Source organism: Fusarium pseudograminearum, chromosome 4 (genome assembly GCF_000303195.2).
Source record: "Fusarium pseudograminearum CS3096 chromosome 4, whole genome shotgun sequence".
Classification (NCBI taxonomy): Eukaryota; Fungi; Ascomycota; class Sordariomycetes; order Hypocreales; family Nectriaceae; genus Fusarium; species Fusarium pseudograminearum.
Window position 1 is genome coordinate 6,852,640 of NC_031954.1, and position 18,577 is coordinate 6,871,216.

An 18,577-nucleotide genomic window follows, 5' to 3' on the forward strand; every position below is an offset into this window, starting at 1 on the left:
GATGCGAATGGGTGCGGTAGCATTGAGAATTTATTCACGAATCAATGGTACAGATGTAATGGGGTGGCATTCAAGGGGCCCTGGTTCCTGGGCATCAACTCTACTGCTACTCATGATCAAAGTGGGGAGAGGTTGAAGATCATTAGCTATCTGATTTGGACGATAGCAGATGACAATTGCATTTAACCGGAGGTTGGAAATAAGCAGCAGGTTATTGTTTAGTCTAAGAAGTATCTCCCACTAAGAAAATGGGCTCAAACCTTGCAAGCGATGGGAGAGAAGGCCGGTGATCGACACCGTTAGGTTCAACCCCCAGAAACTACCCCAGACTCTTCCTCGACAGTCTGGGGAGGCCAAGGGTGCCTCTGAATGGTCAGACGCTTCCTTCAGCATTACCCGGTCCATTTACGATCGACGTGATGCATCCTTCAAAAACGGCAGAGAAATCACCCCGCAGAATATTCCACCAATGGCTGGTGATAGCTTCAGAATCGACTAACACGACGGGCCGTCGATCCTATTTCTTGCAGACGCTAAACCACTTGAACCGGATCGCGGGCTTCAAGTTTGACGATGCATGAGGAGAAGCATTCACCATCCTTGCCCGTACTCAATTGAGACGAGATATAACTATTCATCATGTCCGGCCCACAACGACTTTGTTATCCTCACTTCTGTAAAGTAGTCCGCTGCTTTGAAGCCGTAGAGTGAATCAATCATGGCCACCTCAAAGCAGACCGGGGAGATCAACCCTCACATCGAAAGCACTGATGCTGGTCTCGACCACCTCAAGAACGTCGACCTGCACGACAAAGCCCTCGCCAACGAAGCTCTCGAGGCCACCGCCGACGAGCACAGCTATGGCGTCTGGCAGGGTTTCAAGACGTACAAGGCCGCTGCCTTTTGGTCCATCGGTGAGTTTCCCTCTCTCTATGGTTGATCGTAACTGACGATGCAAAGCCATCTCGACGACCGTCATCATGGAGGGCTACGATGTCACCCTCCTAGGCTCATTCTACGGTTACCCGCGATTTAGAGAAAAGTACGGCGTCTGGCTCGACGAGGACAATGGATATCAGATCTCGGCCAATTGGCAGCAACGCTTCAACTGTCTCGGTGCTCTGGCCAACATCATCGGCGCCATGCTCAACGGATGGGCGACTTCTCGATGGGGACACCGCGTCGTCCTCATCAGCGGCCTCTTCTGGCTAACTGCCTTTATCTTTGTTGTCTTCTTCGCGCCGACCATTGAGGTTCTGCTCGTCGGTCAGTTCCTCTGCAACATCCCCTGGGGTATCTTTGCCACGACTGGTCCCGCATACGCCGCCGAGGTTACGCCTCTGGCCATCCGAGGATACCTCACTGCCTATGTTAACCTGTGCTGGTGCATCGGACAGTTTATCTCAGCTGGTGTGCTCAAGGGCCTCGTTTCTAACCCAACCCCATGGTCATACAAGATTCCCTTTGCGATTCAGTGGATTTGGCCTATTCCACTTGCCATCGCGGCATATCTCGCTCCCGAATCGCCATGGTATCTTGTCCGTACGGGCCAACTCGAAAAGGCAAAGGTTTCCCTCGAGCGATTGTCCAATCCAGAGCACAACATCAACTACGACAACGCTGTTGCCCTGATGGTCCACACTAATCAGCTGGAGATTGAAGAGCGATCCGGTACCTCGTACTGGGACTGTTTCCGAGGCAGTAACCTTCGACGTACCGAGATCGCCTGCATGGGATTCCTGTCTCAAATCACAAACGGTGGTGCCCTCTGCTACAGCGGATCTTTCTTCTTCCAGCAAACCGGTATCAGCCCCGAGACGTCGTACGGTATTGCCCTCGGCGGAACTGGCATCGCCTTTATGGGTACCATCATTTCGTGGTTCTACATCTACAAGTTCGGTCGACGAACTATCTGGCTCACTGGCTTCTCTTGCCTCGTGGCCATCCTCTGGACAATTGGTTTCCTCGCTTTGCCTAAACAGACCAAGCCTTTGGCCTGGGCGCAGTCCATCCTGTGTGTGGTATGGCTGGGAGCATACTCCATGACGGTCGGACCTATTATCTACACTATTGTCGCTGAGATTGGTTCGACTCGTCTACGAACTCAGACAATTGTGCTGGCTCGATCGACGTACTATGTTGGAAACATTGTCTGTGGAGGATTGATCCAACCTGAGATGTTGGCGCCTGGTTCTTGGAACCTCAAGGGTAAAACTGTGAGTCTCACGAGATGAATAAGGTTTCGATTGCATGCTGACAGAAAATGCAGGCTTTCTTTTGGGCTGGTTTGGCCACTCTAACCCTGCTCTGGGGTTATTTCCGTATGTTTGAGACAAAGGACCGCACTTTTGGTGAGATGGATTACATGGTAAGCAACAGTTTTGTATCAACAAAGAAATTCAAGCTGATAAAGTTGAACAGTTCCAAAAGGGCATCTCGGCACGCAAGTCTTCCAAGTACCAGATCAACGAGGACGAGTTCTTCATGGCCCATGAGAGGCCTGAGGCAGAGAAGCAACGGGGTTAGGTTTGGATTGGGAGGCCTGACAGATGAATTATGCTGGGAAGCGAGTTCCATAGTTTACGTCATGACATAATTACTATCAATGCTCGAGTAACGTACCAATTTTGTTTTCGTATTTTGATGTCGATCTTTATTGGTTTGTTGTGTTGAAACGATGCTAGACTTTCTAGCGACCAACAAAAGTCATAGCGGAATGTCGTGGTGAGACGTTGGACCATCGGTCAGCGCCTAAATTACCTATGTCAGGGAATGAGATGCCGATTCAGGGTCTGTAGTATGGATAGGGCTACGGATACAGCGCGTGTTGATCTCTCGGCGAATAATTCTCAATTGAAGTGTATCTTGTCTTGTTGTTTCTGTTTGTAGGTAGGACAAGCAAGTATCATCTGTAAATTAGAAGACGACTTTTGCTTATCTCACTTCTTGGCCTGCTATCTCTACTGGTACGTACGGTACCTGTCCGAAAGAGGTCACCATGTCGCCCACACATCACAACATCCTCTACATTCTATCGCAATAGATAAATGGTTGTCTTGTTTACATGACTTCACCTCTTTGTTCATCTCCAAGCCACCTTCAATAACGGATCAAGCGGCCTCTTAACCGTGCCGGCCAAGGGCTGTTCTATCCACTTCAAGGAGCAAAACGAGACGGCCCAGTTGCAACCAATTTAGCGTCTTTTGCCCCAGGACTGACTGTCAAGGGTCGCCAAGGAATTCTCCGGCCTCAGCGAAGAATTGCTTGTTACGTAGTGTTTTATGTAGAGAAACGAGCTGAAAGAAAGAGCGTCATAGCATAGGGCTTGAAATACATATTGGGGAGGTACTCTGTATTATTACGGGATATCCGTAAATGCCCATCTAATGTCTTTGCTCTTGGCTTCGTATTACAGAGATTGGCCCAAGGAATTAATCCCAGCACTGAATCCTGGCTGCCAATATGCATCTGATTTATTTGGCTTGTTTAGCTTTTCATCTGTTCTCACTGATTGGCGTGTTTTGGGCAGCCATGGCTGTTCCTTGCATAAACTGCCGCTACCCGTGTCTATCAACAAAGATTCGGCGTCTCATCAACAAAGAGTTTCGGATGAGCCTTCAAAACACAAAAAACGAATAACAATGTCGTATCAAATCTAAGGGTACGAGAAGTACCGTGTAGGGATACATAGCGAATACCACAAAGTTAGGTAAGAGCGCATTACTCGTGAATACGTGGTGAGCCATCATTCAATCTCTTGATTGTTTTATCGACGATCATACCGCAAGATTACTAGCCGGGTATGAGACAGGAGTAGCTGCCATCCACAACCAATCAACGCCTGTACCCAAGACATTTGCATGCTATTCTTAGCGGTTTAACCATAACTTAGTGGACCAGCGTCGTAAGCATTCCCCTGAAAACCGGGCACTTAGTGCTTGTCCGGCACGTGACAGCTCCACGCCCGCTGCAACCGACCCGCCCCTACCTAATCTCAGCGCGTTCCGGATTCAAAAACAAAAGACGTCTTCTCTCATTCTTCATCCAGACATTTCCTCTCTTTCCGTCCATCTATCTCTCTTTTTTTTGGGTAGACTTTTCTTGTTATTTCCTCGTCACTCTCTTTTTGAAACCGCCCCAACGGCTTTTATTTCCAAACTAAACTCACACTCCTTTTTTGAAATAGACTTTTTAACAGTCTAACGTGGTGTGACAGTGCTCAACGTTGTACCGAATAAAAGTATCACCACAAACCGATCGATAATCTAGTCAATCAGTCATCATGAAGGTTTCATCCGCTGCCGTTGCCGTTGGTGCCCTCGCCATGGGCGCCGAGGCCAAGAACTACCTTGGTTTCAACTCTGGTGCTACCCTCGCCAACCGAGAGGCCAAGTTCAAGGCCGACTTCCAGGCCGAGTTCGAGACTGCCCAGAACCTCAAGACCTCCCCCGGTGACTTCAGCGCCGTCCGTCTCTACACCAACATCCAGGCCTACTCCCAGGATGACCCCATCGAGGCTTTCGAGGCTGCCATCGACACCAAGACCCAGATCCTCCTCGGTGTCTGGACCTCTGGCACCGACTCCATCGACAAGGAGATCAGCGCCCTCAAGAAGGCCGTCGAGAAGTACGGCTCCAAGCTGACCGACCTCATCATTGGTGTTTCCGTCGGTAGCGAGGATCTCTATCGTAACTCCGTTACCGGTGTCAAGAACAAGGGTGGTGTCGGTGTCCAGCCCGATGCTCTTGTTGACTTCATCGACGACTTCCGCTCTGCCTTCAAGGGCACCCCCATCGCCAAGGTTCCCCTCGGCCACGTCGACACCTGGGATGTCTGGGGCAACGTCACCAACAAGCCCGTCCTCGATGCCATTGACTTCATCGGAGTCGATGAGTACCCCTACTACGAGAACGGCAAGGGCAACGGCATTGACAACGCTGCCAAGCTCTTCAACAAGGCCTACGATGCCACCGTCGCCACCTCTGGCGGTAAGCCCGTCTGGGTCACCGAGACCGGATGGCCCTACAAGGGTCCCGATTGGGATGAGGCTGTTCCCAGCGTCAAGAACGCCCAGAAGTACTGGCAGGATGTTGGCTGCAAGAGCCTCTTCAACAAGGTCCCCACCTTCTGGTACAACCTCCGTGACTCCAACCCCGACAACAAGATGAAGTTCGCCATTACCGAGAACCTCTCCACCACTCCTCTCTTCGATCTCTCTTGCGACAAGGTCGACGATGAGACCTCCAGCTCCGCCGAGTCCAAGACCAAGACCTCCACCCATGCTTCCAAGGCTACTGGTGACTCTCACTCTACCGGTACTTTCGTCACTGCCACTGCCTCTGCTACCAGCGGCTCCAGCGACAGCGAGGACTCCACTGCCACCGGTACTGGTTCTTCCTCCAAGCCCACCTCTGGCTCCGGCTCCGGTTCCAGCTCCGAGTCTGGCTCCTCTGGCTCTGGTGACGCTTCCGAGTCTGGCTCCTCCGGCTCTGGTTCTTCTGGCTCCGGCTCTAGCTCCGAGTCTGGATCCAAGTCCGAGGCTGGCTCCAGCTCCGAGACTGGTGCCGCCGCCGCCGAGACCCCCAGCACTGTCAACGGTGCTGCTGGTTTGACCATCTCTGCTGCCGCCCTTGCCTTCTTCGCCATGCTTGCTCTGTAAATGTCCTAAATGGATCCTGGGGTGATTGACGCCCATTAGCGTGTCTTTTTTACTTTTTTCTCGCACCCGAGATCTGTTTCTTGTAATATTTTATGGATAGATTACGGATAGACAAATGTTGGCTATTTTTTCAGTATTATTTGCCTCTAAAGAATCGTGACAACAGTAACTATAGATATGTGATCAAGGCTTGTGATATGAGTTGATGGAACGAAGTATATCACAATCAAGGCTTGACGGTTGTACTTGTGCTAACGTTCCTCCCGTCTCAACGGTCAAAGCCACAATCTCTTTCACGAACCCAATTGGGCAAGAAACAACAGAGACACAACGCCAGTACAAAAAGGAATCAAGCCACCAACTGTCAACAGATGCAACCAGCAAAAGGAAGGGTCTGGCCGGGGATTGAACCCGGGACCTCTCGCAAGCTATGCTATAGGGTTTTCCCTAAGCGAGAATCATACCACTAGACCACCAGACCCGAACGAGTCTTGAGACTGTTGAATCAATCACGTGATTGTTTGATGCTGGGAATAGTCGAGATTACAGATTATGTCGTGAGTTGTGGTGTTGACAGCTCTAGGGTGGGAAACAAGACATGTTGAATTGGTTCGACAATGATTAATTAAAGACTAATAGAAGCAAACAGGAACTATGCATATTCCGTATTGATTTGGATTTTTCTCGAACCTGCGATAATAAAACTTACGCACTTCATGTGGCGTTGGCTCCCTCTTATCTCTTGCAAAGCCCAACATCAAACTGTACCCCATATCCGAAAACGACCGGCGCTTTTTCCCTAGCCAAGACGACAGCGACAGGTACCGGCATAGCGGATTGACGAATAAGCACCTTCCAACATGATATCCTCCGGTCGTTTCCTTTTCCGTTGACTGACGGAATTAATGATACGCGAACCTGATTTATGTCGATCAATTTGTGAGTTGGGGGCTGTAAATGCTTCCTTTGACGATCATTGTCGTTCAAAGCTTACATGTTTCACTCCATGATTTATATGACGCAATCCCGAATCCTCATGATAGATTGAGGCCGCTCGTTTAAGAATTCTAGGTATCTTTTGATGTTGATCAGCCTTGCCGACGCCCTCACTAGACTGCGCCTTGTTTGTGGATTGCTCTCCCTTCAGCCTCAAGCTATTCATTAGACACATGTTCTCAGCTCTCGCCGCTATGAGGGGTCTTGAAGTGGTTGAGGAAGTTACATGTGACGTTTGTACCACACGGGTCCCCTCTATTTGCTGACAGTAAACATGTATAAATACAACAAACCCACCATCTTGACAACATCATTAAACACGACTTAACATCCCCAGTACCATTTTATTAAGCTCAATTATTCATCCTAAAAAAACACAATCATGGCTGCCGTTCAACTCCAAACCGCACCTCACAAGGTCGGCGTCTTCCAGAACCTCATCGCCTCCCAAACCGAGACGCTCGTCCTCAAAGAAAAAGTCATGTCCCTGACCGGCGACAGCTTCGACATCAAGCTCGCCAACGGCCAACCCATCCTCAAGGTCGAGGGCAAAGTCATGAGCATCTCGGGTCGCAAAAAGGTCTTTGACATGCAGGGAAACCACCTCTTTTCCATCGTCAAGGAGCACCTGCACATCCACGCTACCTACGCCGTGGAAGATGCCCAGGGTGCCAAGATTATGGAAGTCAAGAATAGTTTCAAGCGTGAGTTTTTTCCTTATGTATTGTTGAGATGAATCGCATACTGAATCTATGTAGTTATGGGCTCCAAGGCCACTGCCACCTTTACCTCCAGCGACGGCACCGCAGAGATCCTGGAAATGAAGGGCAATTGGTTCGATTATGCGGCTGATATCTTTGACAAGTCTACAAACACTGTTGTTGCGCGCATCGACCGCAAGATCCTCAGCGGTCGTGACATGATCTTTGGCCAGCAGACCTATGCTCTGATGGTCGCGCCTGGTGTCGACATGGCGCTCATGGCAGCGCTGTGTATCTGCATGGATGAGAAGAATAACGAGAAGTAAGATGTAAGACCTGATGAGAACACGCGTGTGATAGATACCCCGGGAGTGATGACGCGTGGGAAGCATTACCGGAATGCCGAGTTCTTTAGACAACTAATTGAGCTGTGGCTTTCGATATGTACTTTTGCCCTATTAATTGAGAAAGAAGAATGAATAACGATTGGAAAGTGTCTGTGATTAGAATGAGCGCAAAGAGACGAGCATGAGATCGATACCAAGAGGCGCAATGCATTTGCCTACATGTTACTGTGAGATGGCATAGTCAAGTCATACTAATTTCATGAGTCAATTGCTGAACTTCTCATTGCTTCTCATCAATCATCAATTGCCATGTTATTACTAGTATATAAAGTCGGTCCTAGCATATAAACCAATAATATACCCTGCGAATAACAACGATGCTAACATTTCTTCACTCCATGATCAAGACATTTCTGAATCGAGGCTTGCCAGCCTTCAGGCTATCGACTGCATCCTGGACCTTTTCCAATGGGTACTTCTCAACCATGCACTTCACTCCATGAGTCAAGGAGAAGCGCAGTGCCTCCTCCGAGTCAAGAGCATGACCGCTAGGCCAGCCAACAACGCTGGCGCCCTTCATCAACAAAGCCACGGTATCAAACTCTGCGCCACCGACGGGTGCAAGGTTGAGCAACTTGCCCTCGGGGGCGAGTCCTTGAATGAGAGGAGAGATAGCCTTGGGGTTGGGTGCTGTTTGGACGATAATTGATGCACCTCCAAGCTTGTTAAGTTCCTCGCCAACGTCGCTAGTTTTGGTGTTGATGTAGTGGTGAGCGCCAAGCTTCTTTGCAAAGTCGGCCTTGTCGTCGGTTGTGGAAAGAACAACAACTTCGTAGCCCATCTTGTAGGCGTACTGTACTGCAAGATGGCCTAGACCACCGAGACCCTGAACTGCGACGATGCGGCCCTGCTCAACGTGCATCTTGCGGATACCATTAAAGACAGTGACACCAGCGCAAAGAAGAGGAGCAGCGTCGGCGGGTTCAATCTCCTTGGGTACTCGGACAACAGCCTCTGAGCGAAGGAGGACATACTCAGCAAAGCCACCATCTCGACTCACACCATTGACCTCCTTGTGGTCGCACATTTGGAACTGCGCTCGTTGACACTGTCGACAAGTTCGATCATGGCCGCCGTGCCAAGGTCCACCAACCCGGTCGCCGTTCTTAAAGTTGTCAACATCTTCGCCGACTTCGACGACATCACCGATGATTTCATGGCCGGGGACGCGGGGAAAGATGTCGCCCATGTGGCCTTCGCTCACACCCACGTCTGAGAAACAGACACCGCAGGCGAGGACCTTGACAAGGATTTGGCCCTTTGAGGGGTGCTTCAGTGGGACATCCTTGAGTGTGAAGGGAGCATTGGCCTTCTCGATGACACAAGCCTTGTATGTTTGGGGAAGAGAAGACATGGTGATTGATATGTTGATGTTTGATAGGGTATTTTGTTAAAGTGAAGACTCAATTGGTGTTTATGGATGAGATACTATTGTTGAGAAGTGCAATGAGGATATACAGACCTCCAACGAAGAGGACGATAACTTATATATATACCTGCAAGAACCACGCATACGGTAGTGGAGCGCCGGATGCAATGGCTAACATAGTTGACGCTATCAATGAAACATCACCAAAGCCCGTCCCCTCATGAGATGCTTAATTCCGTCATGATCGCTACCGTAAAGTGTATTGATAACAAGACACATGCTTTTACTCAGCGGGATAAACTCTAGTGCCGCCTAATTCCGCACGTTATTGGGTAGCACACGGATTTATGGCGCTCAGTATTACATCACCGAATTGGAACGGGACGAAAGGTCTGCGTTAGTGTATGGAGGTGGTATTCGGACATCAGATCTGCAAGGGCACTATCCCGTACATGGTTGTCGGAGATGAAAGCAGCAAATGTTCCAAAGCCGATGGTCCTGGCTGGGGTTAATCCGAACACTAAAATAATCCGAGATAGCTGCAGCCACACCTTGAACGCCACAGTTCTTCCATAGAAAATTTCCCCCACCATGAGCAGCCTTTCGCGATGCGCAGCCCTACTGTCGAAGCTCAATCATCCATACATACAAACATAACGAAACACAATGCCTCTCGACACCTCGACATACTCATTAGCGCTTCTGCGCGTCGACGGACGAAGATGGAACGAACTTCGTCGTCTTCACGCTCAGATTAGGACTCAAGATGCCGCCGACGGTTCATCATATCTCGAAATGGGCCATACAAAAGTCATGTGTGTCGTGACAGGTCCTTCGGAGCAACAGCAACGACGTGGCGGACAGCAGGCGGGCCGTGATATGGCGGCGATCAATGTCAATGTTGTGGTCGCAGGGTTCTCAAGCGTGGATCGCAAGAAGCGAGGGCGCAATGACAAGTGAGTTTTTCTTTGCCCATGACCGATTGCGATGGACTAACGGGTTTGCAGACGGATCCAGGAGATCGAAACTACGATTGCCAATGCTCTCTCTTCGAACTTACATACGCATTTGTTCCCCAACTCCTCCATCTCAATCTCACTTCACGTTCTTTCACAAGACGGATCGCTACTCGCTGCTCTGATCAACGCTACGACACTTGCGCTTATCGATGCCGGTATTCCCATGTCGGACTACATTGCCGCGTGCACGGCGGGCTCTACCTCTACATACGCCGCTGGCGACGACAACGCCGATCCCCTACTCGACTTGAACAACCAGGAGGAGCAGGAACTTCCATTCCTTACCGTCGCGACGCACGGCGACACCGATCGAGTAGCAGTTCTGGTGTGTGAGAGTCGTGTGCAAGTCAGCAGATTGGAGGGCATGTTGGTAGTAGGCGTGGACGGATGTAAGCAGGTCAAGCAGTTCTTGGATCAAGTGGTCAAAGACAAGGGCGCGGAGATGGTCAGGGAGGGCGCTGTGGAAAGGAGTGACGCGGTGATGGATTTGGATGGGTAGAACATTGATACCAAGGGTTTTCGCATCGGGTCAGAAAAATAAGTTTGGAGTTCTTTGTTTGATCCGTAGTTTCTAAGCTACAGGTATGTCTCCAGCGCTAGAATAATATCATAGTGTAACGGGCTAATTGTAAGATTCAAGATGAAACATATGTTTTACAGCTCCTCGTGCTTGATCTGGTCCTTGGTCTTGGGCTCAGCTTCGGACTCAGCGACAGGCTGGGCCTCAGGCTCGGCAGTCTCTTCAGCGTGCTCAGTCTCAGTCTGAGTCTCGTACTCAACTTCGGTCTCAACGACGGTTCGGGTCTCCTCTCCATCGGCGCCAGTGACAGTCTCGTACTCGGTCTCAATCTCGGTCTCGATGACGGTCTTGACATCGTCGGGACCATCAGTCTCGATCTCGGGTTCGGGGTCGGTGGCCTTGGTGGACCCGGCCTTCTTCTCAACAACAACGCCTTCGGGGAGCTTCTTCTTGGCACCCTCGCCCATGCGAATGGCATCAATCCAGCTCTCGACGCTTGAAAGGCTAAAGTCGCCTGAGTACTGGCGCCACCAGTTACGGCGGGTGTTGATGGCAATCAGGTTGACCTTGTCGTTGAGTCCAAGGGTCTTGGGGAGAGTGGAGGCGGCGTCGCTGTCGCTGGGGATGGCGATGAAAGGGATAGTGTTGCGGCCTCCGTGGACGTACTTGGTGTTGAGATGGGAGAGCGACTCTACAGCCTTCTCGCCAGCTTCACCAGGAGTGAAGAGAAGGACACAGGTGTGAGACTTGGGAGCGAGACACTCCTCGGTGAGCTTCTCCAAGCTCTTGATGGTAGAGATAGAAACAATGGAGGGAATAGGCTCAGCAGCGGGTTCCTTTGATTCGGCGGCAGGTTCTTTGGCGGCTTCGGTGGACTTGTTCTTCTTAGCGCTCTTGGTATCGTCCTTCTTCGCCTTGGTGTTCTTGGTGTCATCCTTCTTGCCCTTGGTGCTCTTGGTGTTGCCAGAAGCGTGGATAGGGTTAGGCTGTCCGGCTTGGGTGAGGAACTTGACCATGTCCTTCTTGGCCATCTCACCATCGTAGATAATATGATCCTTACCCTCGCCAGGGATAAGGACAAGAGCGGGGAACTTCTCGACACCAAACTTCTTGACCGCACCCGCTTCCTTATCACGGATCTGGCCCACAGAGATTACATCGAGGAAGTCAATGGCAATGCTTCGAATGAGCGCACTGGTAGTTCCCTTTTGAGTAAACAGGATAGCCTTGGGCTTGTCGCCTGCAAGGAAAGAGTCCAGGTCCTTGTCACTCACACGGGTAACGTGGTTGTTGATCTTACTCATGACAGCCTCTTGGATAGCGCCGGCAGTTCGCTGGCCCTGGTAATCCTCTACGACGGGTTTACCAGACTTCTTGCCAGGGCGGACAATCTTGAGAGTAGGAAAGCCCTGGACACCCATGGAACCGCAAAGCTGCTTGTTGGCGTCATCATCACAGTCAATGGCAGCGACTTGAGCGAGACCATCGAGGTTCTTAGCAGCTTTCTCGTAAGCAGGCTTCAGGTTCTGACAGTGACCACACCAAGGAGCGTAGAACTCGACAATCTGGAAGGTGTAAGTGGGTAGTCATAGCAGCGAATATGAATGACCTACAGAGGTATAGTTGGACTTTGCAATGATCTTATCATAGTTGCGGGCGTTCAACTGAAGAACAGGAGAGTTCTTGGTGTAAATGGCAGCCTGAGCCTCGGGCAGAGCCGCAAGGGCTGCTGTCAAAGTTACCAACAGAGATGTGGGGTTATGCATTGTAAAGATTAAATGCAAGGTTGATGATGATGTAAAAGAGAAGAGAATAGAAAAATATCGATCTGAGACTGATCAGTCTTGGAGCGAGTTTTTATCTACCAGGCTCAATGACAAGGAATCAGCGTCACTTGTTGTCGTCGTCAAGAACAAAGTGGCATCTTCGGAGAAAAAGCCACGGTGATCAGACGAGGGAAAGTGAAGCTGGTTCCGGATTCAGCTTGTGCCACATGTGGCGTGAGCTGACCAAATCCGGGGAAGTATGTGGCGGTGCAGACGAACCACTGAAACCGTTACGTCAACGGGAAGGCAGAAGTCAAGAGAATGAGGAGATCGAGATGGAGGTGGGGTAAGGATCTCCAAAACAACTTGGAGTTGACATTAAACTTGCGTCATTCCAGTTTAGTCCCCGACTTTTAAAGAATTATCCCTCGTTTCGTATCTGAGCCATTTCCGAGAAACTGTCAAACCTGTCAAACCTGTCAAACCTGTCAAACCTGTCAAAATACCGCACATCATGGCCGAGCCACTACCAGCCGTGCTCAAGATCCCCGAAGTGAGCCGGTTCATCAACCGCGCGAACCAGCTCAGAAACATCAAGCCCGCCCTCGCATACTGGTGTAGGCAACCACAAAACCCCTACCTAGTTTATAACAGTAGCTAAAACTTTGGCTTCAGGTGAATACCATGCTGTCAACCAGATCGTAGGCAAGGGCCTCCACAACTCAGACGACGAAGCCTTTGAGTTCACAAAGACCCTGATCGAGCGCCTCGAGATAACAAAGACGGAGCGCCCTGACGACGAAGCGATTATCGACAATGCTGCTGGACAAGCCTACGTTGAGCAGTTCGCCCAGCAGACGTTTGATCGCGCCGAGCGTACCCTGCGAGCTGATAAAGTGACGAGGTACGTCACAGTTTCTATATCATGCTCAAATATGTGAAGCTGACACGTCCTAGACAAACTGCCGACACATTCGATGCCGCCGCAACCTTCTTCGATCTTACCCGCGAATGGGGCGAGCCTGACCCCGAGGTCTTGAAAAAGATCAAGTTCGCAAAGTGGAATGCTGCGCGAATCCTCAAGGCAATTCGCGAGGGCAAAGACCCCAATGAGACAAACCCTAGAGCACCAGAGCCTGAACCCAGCGTTAGCCTCGACCCATCTGACCCCGAGGTTCAACTCTTGACAGGAGGTCAGCCAGCGACAGTTGAAGATGCACCAGACGCTGGGGATTCACCCAAAGTTGCTACACCCACAGAGGCGCCGACAAAGGACCCAACTGACCCCAGTTATTTTCCACCCCAAAATGAACCAGAGGGACAAGCACCAGAGCCCTTTATCCCATCGCCTATGAGCACAAGCTCTACCCCAGGTGGCGAGCTTGGTCGTCCACCAGTTGGTCTACCGCCTGATGTGTCTCCCGCAGCAGAGTCTCCAGCACAGCCAGCAACCCAAGCTCCAACTGGTGCTCCTTCTTCCATGGAAATACCCGACGATCACGACGTTCTTGCAAGACCTATGATGCCTCACCTTAATTCGTCGCACCCTGGAAAGCCCCCAGGCATAGAATCACCAGCACCACTTGCTGTGGCGGCGGCTGCTAGACCATTCCTCCCTCACCTCGCTTCATCACACCCCGCGACGCCAGATGTTGGATTGCCAGCACCTCTCGAAGCGGCTGCAAACGCAAGACCCTTTTTGCCTCACCTTACTTCTTCGGCCGTTGGAAACGGACCAGTTCCTCCAAGGGGCCCACCGTCTTCACATCCCGCCAAGGCACCAATTGATCATTCAAACCCTCTTAATGCCGCAGCAGCCGCAAGACCATGGCTGCCACACCTTGCATCCGCTCCTCCTGGAAAGGCATCCGTAGTTGAACCCGAACCCGAACTGGCTCCAGGTGTCGAGCCCATCAGGCCAATGATGCCACACCTTGCCTCTTCACACCCTGGGGGCTCACCAGCTCACTCACCTCCTGCGCAGGCCCCTACATCTGCCCCTCCTCCAGCAAATTACACGACAGACCAGAAAGATATCAACCAGGCTCAGAAGCACGCCAAGTGGGCAATATCGGCGTTGAACTTTGAGGATGTGCCTACTGCGGTTCAAGAGCTGCGCAACGCACTCGCAATGCTTGGGGCACGATAAGACTTTGTTTTGACTTTACGAAGCATAGAGACGGACAATACCACGGGTTGGAATAGCATTGAACTTGATAGTATTTCGCTGCATAGTATTGCTAGAGTAGTAGCCATATACTGCATTATTGTATATAAATGAAATCGTGCTCGTCATAAAACTCATCAGAACCAAGAAAAATAACCTCAGGGTCTCTAACACTAAGCCAAAGCCAGTAGTCCATGCGCTTCATATCCAGGGTGGGGGAATCCTTCAGGATAACCCACCGGCTCAGTTCCCTCTTCCTCGTCGTCATCGGCGTCAGTCCATCCTCTTTCAGGACCCCATTCAATGCTGAGGCCTTGTTGCTCGACAATTTGCATGAGACCCTGCATCATATCTCCGGATTTCTTGACGCTTGTCCAGCCATCAAACTGAACAGCCTGAAGGGAAGGCAATGCCTCCAGCACATCAGTGAGGAGATTTCGGCTGAACGCCTCGTAGAAACCTTCTGATCGGCGCCAACCTTGGAAGATGTTATCACTGGGGTCGCACTCGACAAAGATATTGAGGCGCTCAACGTCCTTGCATTCCGAGAGACCGAGCGCTGGGTTAACAACCCATCCACGAGGCGGCGCATTCCATCCAGGGCCAAGGCGCAACTCGAGAGATGTGAGGAATTTTCGCTGCTGCGGCTTCAACCTTGCCAGCAGAGGTTTCTTGCTCTTGAAGTATTTGCCAGGATAGGTAGGAAACAGACGAAAAGTTCGTGTACTGTAGAAAGCGAACGTCGCTTCATCATGAACCTGCTTGCAAACTCGCATGAGCCCAAGCTTCTTGTGTACGCGCTTATAATTGCCAGGTCCGAGATCTAGAAGTGTAGGGACATCGTCGAAGAAGTATGTGTAGATCTGAATGCGCACTTCGGCGGGTAGATCGAGGAAATGAAACGGTATTTTGGGTACGCGGCGCTTCGTCCTAAAGGGGATCAGAGGTACGTCAAGAGTGAGGTCGGCGATGCTGAGTTTGTTCACGTCCTCTTCGGTGACGGCTTTCTCGGGCGCAGCCTTTGCGGGAGGCGCTTGGCTGGATGAAGGCATCACAATGCGGATTGAGCCCGCTGGCCTAGAGGCCGAGCTCTTGCTAGATCGTCGCGCCATGATGGATGTGCAATTTATGGTAAAGATGAAGGATTCGAGGTGGCGAAGACGAGATTTTCAGTTCAGTTAAAGGCGAGCGGTAGTATCATGAATCACTGCTAGGTGACGATGGCAAAGATTAAGTGATTGATGGCCTCGATTGTTGGTCAATTTTCTGGAATGAGGCTTGTCATGAGGTGTATCATAGTGTAGGTCGGTATCGATTGAAGAATCCGCTTTAGAAGGCGGCGTTGGCGACATCCATTGTTAGTGTCGGGTAGCTTATCGGAATAATCGCCGGGATTTGTATTGGACTGTGGCAAGGTATGGAAAAGTTGTTTATTGTTCGAGAAGTGCCTGGAGAATGTGCTTGAAGACAAGTGGAGCATTCACCTAAAGACTCGACACTGAATGACAATACACTGCTTGCTATTGAATCTCGTTGTTGGTTAAGCACTGCCTTTAATCTCAAGCTTGGTAGGGGGTCAGGTGGGTAGCAAAAAGATAGGGACTTGAAGAAGTTCAGACGAAATCATTAGACCACTCTTAGGCTATATAAGCACTAAGTGTGATCTAACATTTATTGACTGGATACTATGAGGGGCGCGGGGCTTCATGATCGGAGCGTGACCGGAGAGAGTTCACGTGATAGCTGTAGTGATAACAAGATGACGACATTGACAGTGCACGGTTAATCTGCGGTGATAAAGCGTCAGAACGCTCCACTTTGGCTTGCAGAACCGTGCGATTTTTTTTCCACAGCCGACTGCGCGATGCTGTGGTTATGGCGGAGCATCAGACCAACTTCGTCAAGCTTTACGTCTGTACCCTAGGCCATTGAAGTTTGACCCTTCACTTCACCACCCTCCAACGCCAGGAATACCTCCAGCTCCATCGAAACAACCTCCCATCCTTCGAAATGTTGTCCAGATTAGCCCAGGCTTCCCGCTTGGGCTTGATGACAGCTCGTCTGTCACAGCCCGTCGCATCTCCCTCTCTCCGAGCGATTCCCGCTACTGCTCCTCACTTTGCCTCGCCATGGCTCCGATCATACTCCAAGCGCCCCTCCGGTCAACCACCCAAAGATTCGAAAAAGAAGCCTTCTCAGGCGCAAAACGATGCCGAAGCTGCGAAGACGCCAGAGAAGCCCGCCGAAAATGACGTTAACAAGGCTAGCGAGCAATCGCCTGAGGCTCCCAAAGAGGGGGAGCAAATACCTTTCCACAAGCTCCCCGACTTGACACAGGGTATCCCTTCAACACTTTTTGAGGAAATGGGAGGTGACAAGAAGAAGGAGCAGCAGGCTCTGCAGGAATTGGAGGAGGCCGAGTCCAAGGGCAATGAGCGCGACCGTTCGGAATATGTCTCTACCTCTGAGCGAAACCGCAAGTGGTGGACAAGATTTATGCTTACTGCGGTGGCTGGCAGTGGTACTCTGAGTCTTCTATATATGGGCCGCAACTGGGAGGATACCATCGAGGCTGAACGTCACTCTGATAGCCCCAACGGTCCTTCTCCTAGTTTGTGGTGGAAGCGTGCCAAGGCCCGTATGACCGAGTCCGTTACTTACTATCAGGAGCCTGCTTTCGAGAAGCTCCTCCCCGATCCCGACCCTACTTTCGAACGCCCTTATACTCTGTGTCTGAGCTTGGATGATCTTCTCATCCACAGCGAGTGGACTCGTGAGCATGGTTGGAGAATCGCCAAGCGACCTGGTGTGGACTACTTTATCCGATACCTGAGCCAGTACTACGAGCTGGTCCTCTTTACTACCACCCCTTATGCTACTGGCGAGCCTGTCATGAGGAAATTAGATCCCTTCCGCTTGATTCTGTGGCCCCTCTACCGAGAGGCTACCAAGTTTGAGGACGGAGAGATCGTCAAGGTAAGCACCTCTCAACAATTACCACGCCCGCGCTAACAATTCAGGACCTCTCTTACCTTAACCGTGACCTGTCCAAGGTGATCATCATCGACACCAAGGCCAAGCATGTCCGCAACCAGCCCGATAACGCCATTATTCTTAACCCCTGGAAGGGTGACCGGGACGACAAGAACCTCGTCAACCTCATTCCCTTCCTTGAGTATATCCACACCATGCAGTACTCCGATGTCCGCAAGGTGATCAAGTCTTTCGACGGCAAAGACATTCCCACTGAGTTTGCTCGCCGTGAGGCCATTGCCCGCAAGGAGTTTCAGGCCAAGCAGCTCACTCACAAGCACAAGCATGGTTCCGGTGTTGGTGCCCTGGGTAACATGCTCGGCCTCAAGCCCAGCAACATGAACATGATGGTGTCGCCCGATGGTGAGCAGAACCCCGCCGAGGCTTTCGCACAAGGCAAGATGTTGCAGGACGTTGCTCGCGAGCGTGGCCAGAGGAACTACATGGAGCTCGAGAAGCAGATCCGCGAGAACGGAGAGAAGTGGCTCAAGGAAGAAGCTGCAATGATGGAGGCTGCCCAGAAGGAGGCCATGAACAGCATGATGGGCTCTTTCGGAGGCTGGTTCGGCGGCAACAACCCACCCGAGAAGAAGGCTTAAGCACGAGGGTGACGAGCGAGGTGCAAGCACATCTCCACTAATTAATGTCTTGTAATTTTCTTTTTTACGTCGGGCTCACGACAGAGAGCCTGTGATCATAATCATCTTCTGGTTGGGAGAGATTCATAGAAAAAGCATGGTGATGACTTTGGGAATGGGATGATGGATGCACTGTAAGATGCGAGGGACAAGACTTTGTATATTAGGTGTATGTTGGGATTGCTATGTAAAAATATGACGTGAAAAAGTTAAAGCCAAAGATTATGAGGCCGTCCTCAATTGGTGTTTCTACGATGGTAGTCGATTGCGCTCGAATGTTTGGAGTTCTGCGGTTTTCGGAA

The 18,577-nt window shown here is 50.8% G+C and overlaps 9 protein-coding genes across 9 annotated transcripts; 6 read left to right on the forward strand and 3 right to left on the reverse strand.

Moving 5' to 3' along the window:
* Nucleotides 1–718: 718 nt before the first annotated feature.
* Nucleotides 719–2,526, forward strand: FPSE_05077 (uncharacterized protein; the record flags this gene model as incomplete). Its single annotated transcript, XM_009258195.1, has 4 exons — nt 719–914; nt 961–2,216; nt 2,270–2,368; nt 2,422–2,526. 4 exons carry the CDS (start codon nt 719–721, stop codon nt 2,524–2,526), a joined length of 1,656 nt encoding a protein of 551 aa, XP_009256470.1.
* A 1,756-nt stretch (nt 2,527–4,282) lies between these two features.
* FPSE_05076 (uncharacterized protein) lies at nt 4,283–5,659 on the forward strand (the record flags this gene model as incomplete). The annotated part of the gene is made up of 1 exon (XM_009258194.1): nt 4,283–5,659. The coding sequence occupies one exon, from the start codon at nt 4,283–4,285 to the stop codon at nt 5,657–5,659; it is 1,377 nt and encodes a 458-aa protein (XP_009256469.1).
* Nucleotides 5,660–7,037: 1,378 nt separating this feature from the next.
* FPSE_05075 (uncharacterized protein) lies at nt 7,038–7,682 on the forward strand (the record flags this gene model as incomplete). The annotated part of the gene is made up of 2 exons (XM_009258193.1): nt 7,038–7,359; nt 7,414–7,682. The coding sequence occupies 2 exons, from the start codon at nt 7,038–7,040 to the stop codon at nt 7,680–7,682; spliced, it is 591 nt and encodes a 196-aa protein (XP_009256468.1).
* Nucleotides 7,683–8,094: 412 nt separating this feature from the next.
* On the reverse strand, nt 8,095–9,117 carry FPSE_05074 (uncharacterized protein; the record flags this gene model as incomplete). The annotated part of the gene is made up of 1 exon (XM_009258192.1): nt 8,095–9,117. The coding sequence occupies one exon, from the start codon at nt 9,115–9,117 to the stop codon at nt 8,095–8,097; it is 1,023 nt and encodes a 340-aa protein (XP_009256467.1).
* Nucleotides 9,118–9,798: 681 nt separating this feature from the next.
* On the forward strand, nt 9,799–10,650 carry FPSE_05073 (uncharacterized protein; the record flags this gene model as incomplete). Its single annotated transcript, XM_009258191.1, has 2 exons — nt 9,799–10,088; nt 10,140–10,650. 2 exons carry the CDS (start codon nt 9,799–9,801, stop codon nt 10,648–10,650), a joined length of 801 nt encoding a protein of 266 aa, XP_009256466.1.
* A 155-nt stretch (nt 10,651–10,805) lies between these two features.
* Nucleotides 10,806–12,437, reverse strand: FPSE_05072 (uncharacterized protein; the record flags this gene model as incomplete). Its single annotated transcript, XM_009258190.1, has 2 exons — nt 10,806–12,236; nt 12,285–12,437. 2 exons carry the CDS (start codon nt 12,435–12,437, stop codon nt 10,806–10,808), a joined length of 1,584 nt encoding a protein of 527 aa, XP_009256465.1.
* Nucleotides 12,438–12,951: 514 nt separating this feature from the next.
* On the forward strand, nt 12,952–14,586 carry FPSE_05071 (uncharacterized protein; the record flags this gene model as incomplete). The annotated part of the gene is made up of 3 exons (XM_009258189.1): nt 12,952–13,054; nt 13,113–13,341; nt 13,395–14,586. The coding sequence occupies 3 exons, from the start codon at nt 12,952–12,954 to the stop codon at nt 14,584–14,586; spliced, it is 1,524 nt and encodes a 507-aa protein (XP_009256464.1).
* A 191-nt stretch (nt 14,587–14,777) lies between these two features.
* Nucleotides 14,778–15,716, reverse strand: FPSE_05070 (uncharacterized protein; the record flags this gene model as incomplete). The annotated part of the gene is made up of 1 exon (XM_009258188.1): nt 14,778–15,716. The coding sequence occupies one exon, from the start codon at nt 15,714–15,716 to the stop codon at nt 14,778–14,780; it is 939 nt and encodes a 312-aa protein (XP_009256463.1).
* Nucleotides 15,717–16,614: 898 nt separating this feature from the next.
* FPSE_05069 (uncharacterized protein) lies at nt 16,615–18,236 on the forward strand (the record flags this gene model as incomplete). Its single annotated transcript, XM_009258187.1, has 2 exons — nt 16,615–17,580; nt 17,625–18,236. The coding sequence occupies 2 exons, from the start codon at nt 16,615–16,617 to the stop codon at nt 18,234–18,236; spliced, it is 1,578 nt and encodes a 525-aa protein (XP_009256462.1).
* Between the last annotated feature and the right edge of the window lie 341 nt (nt 18,237–18,577).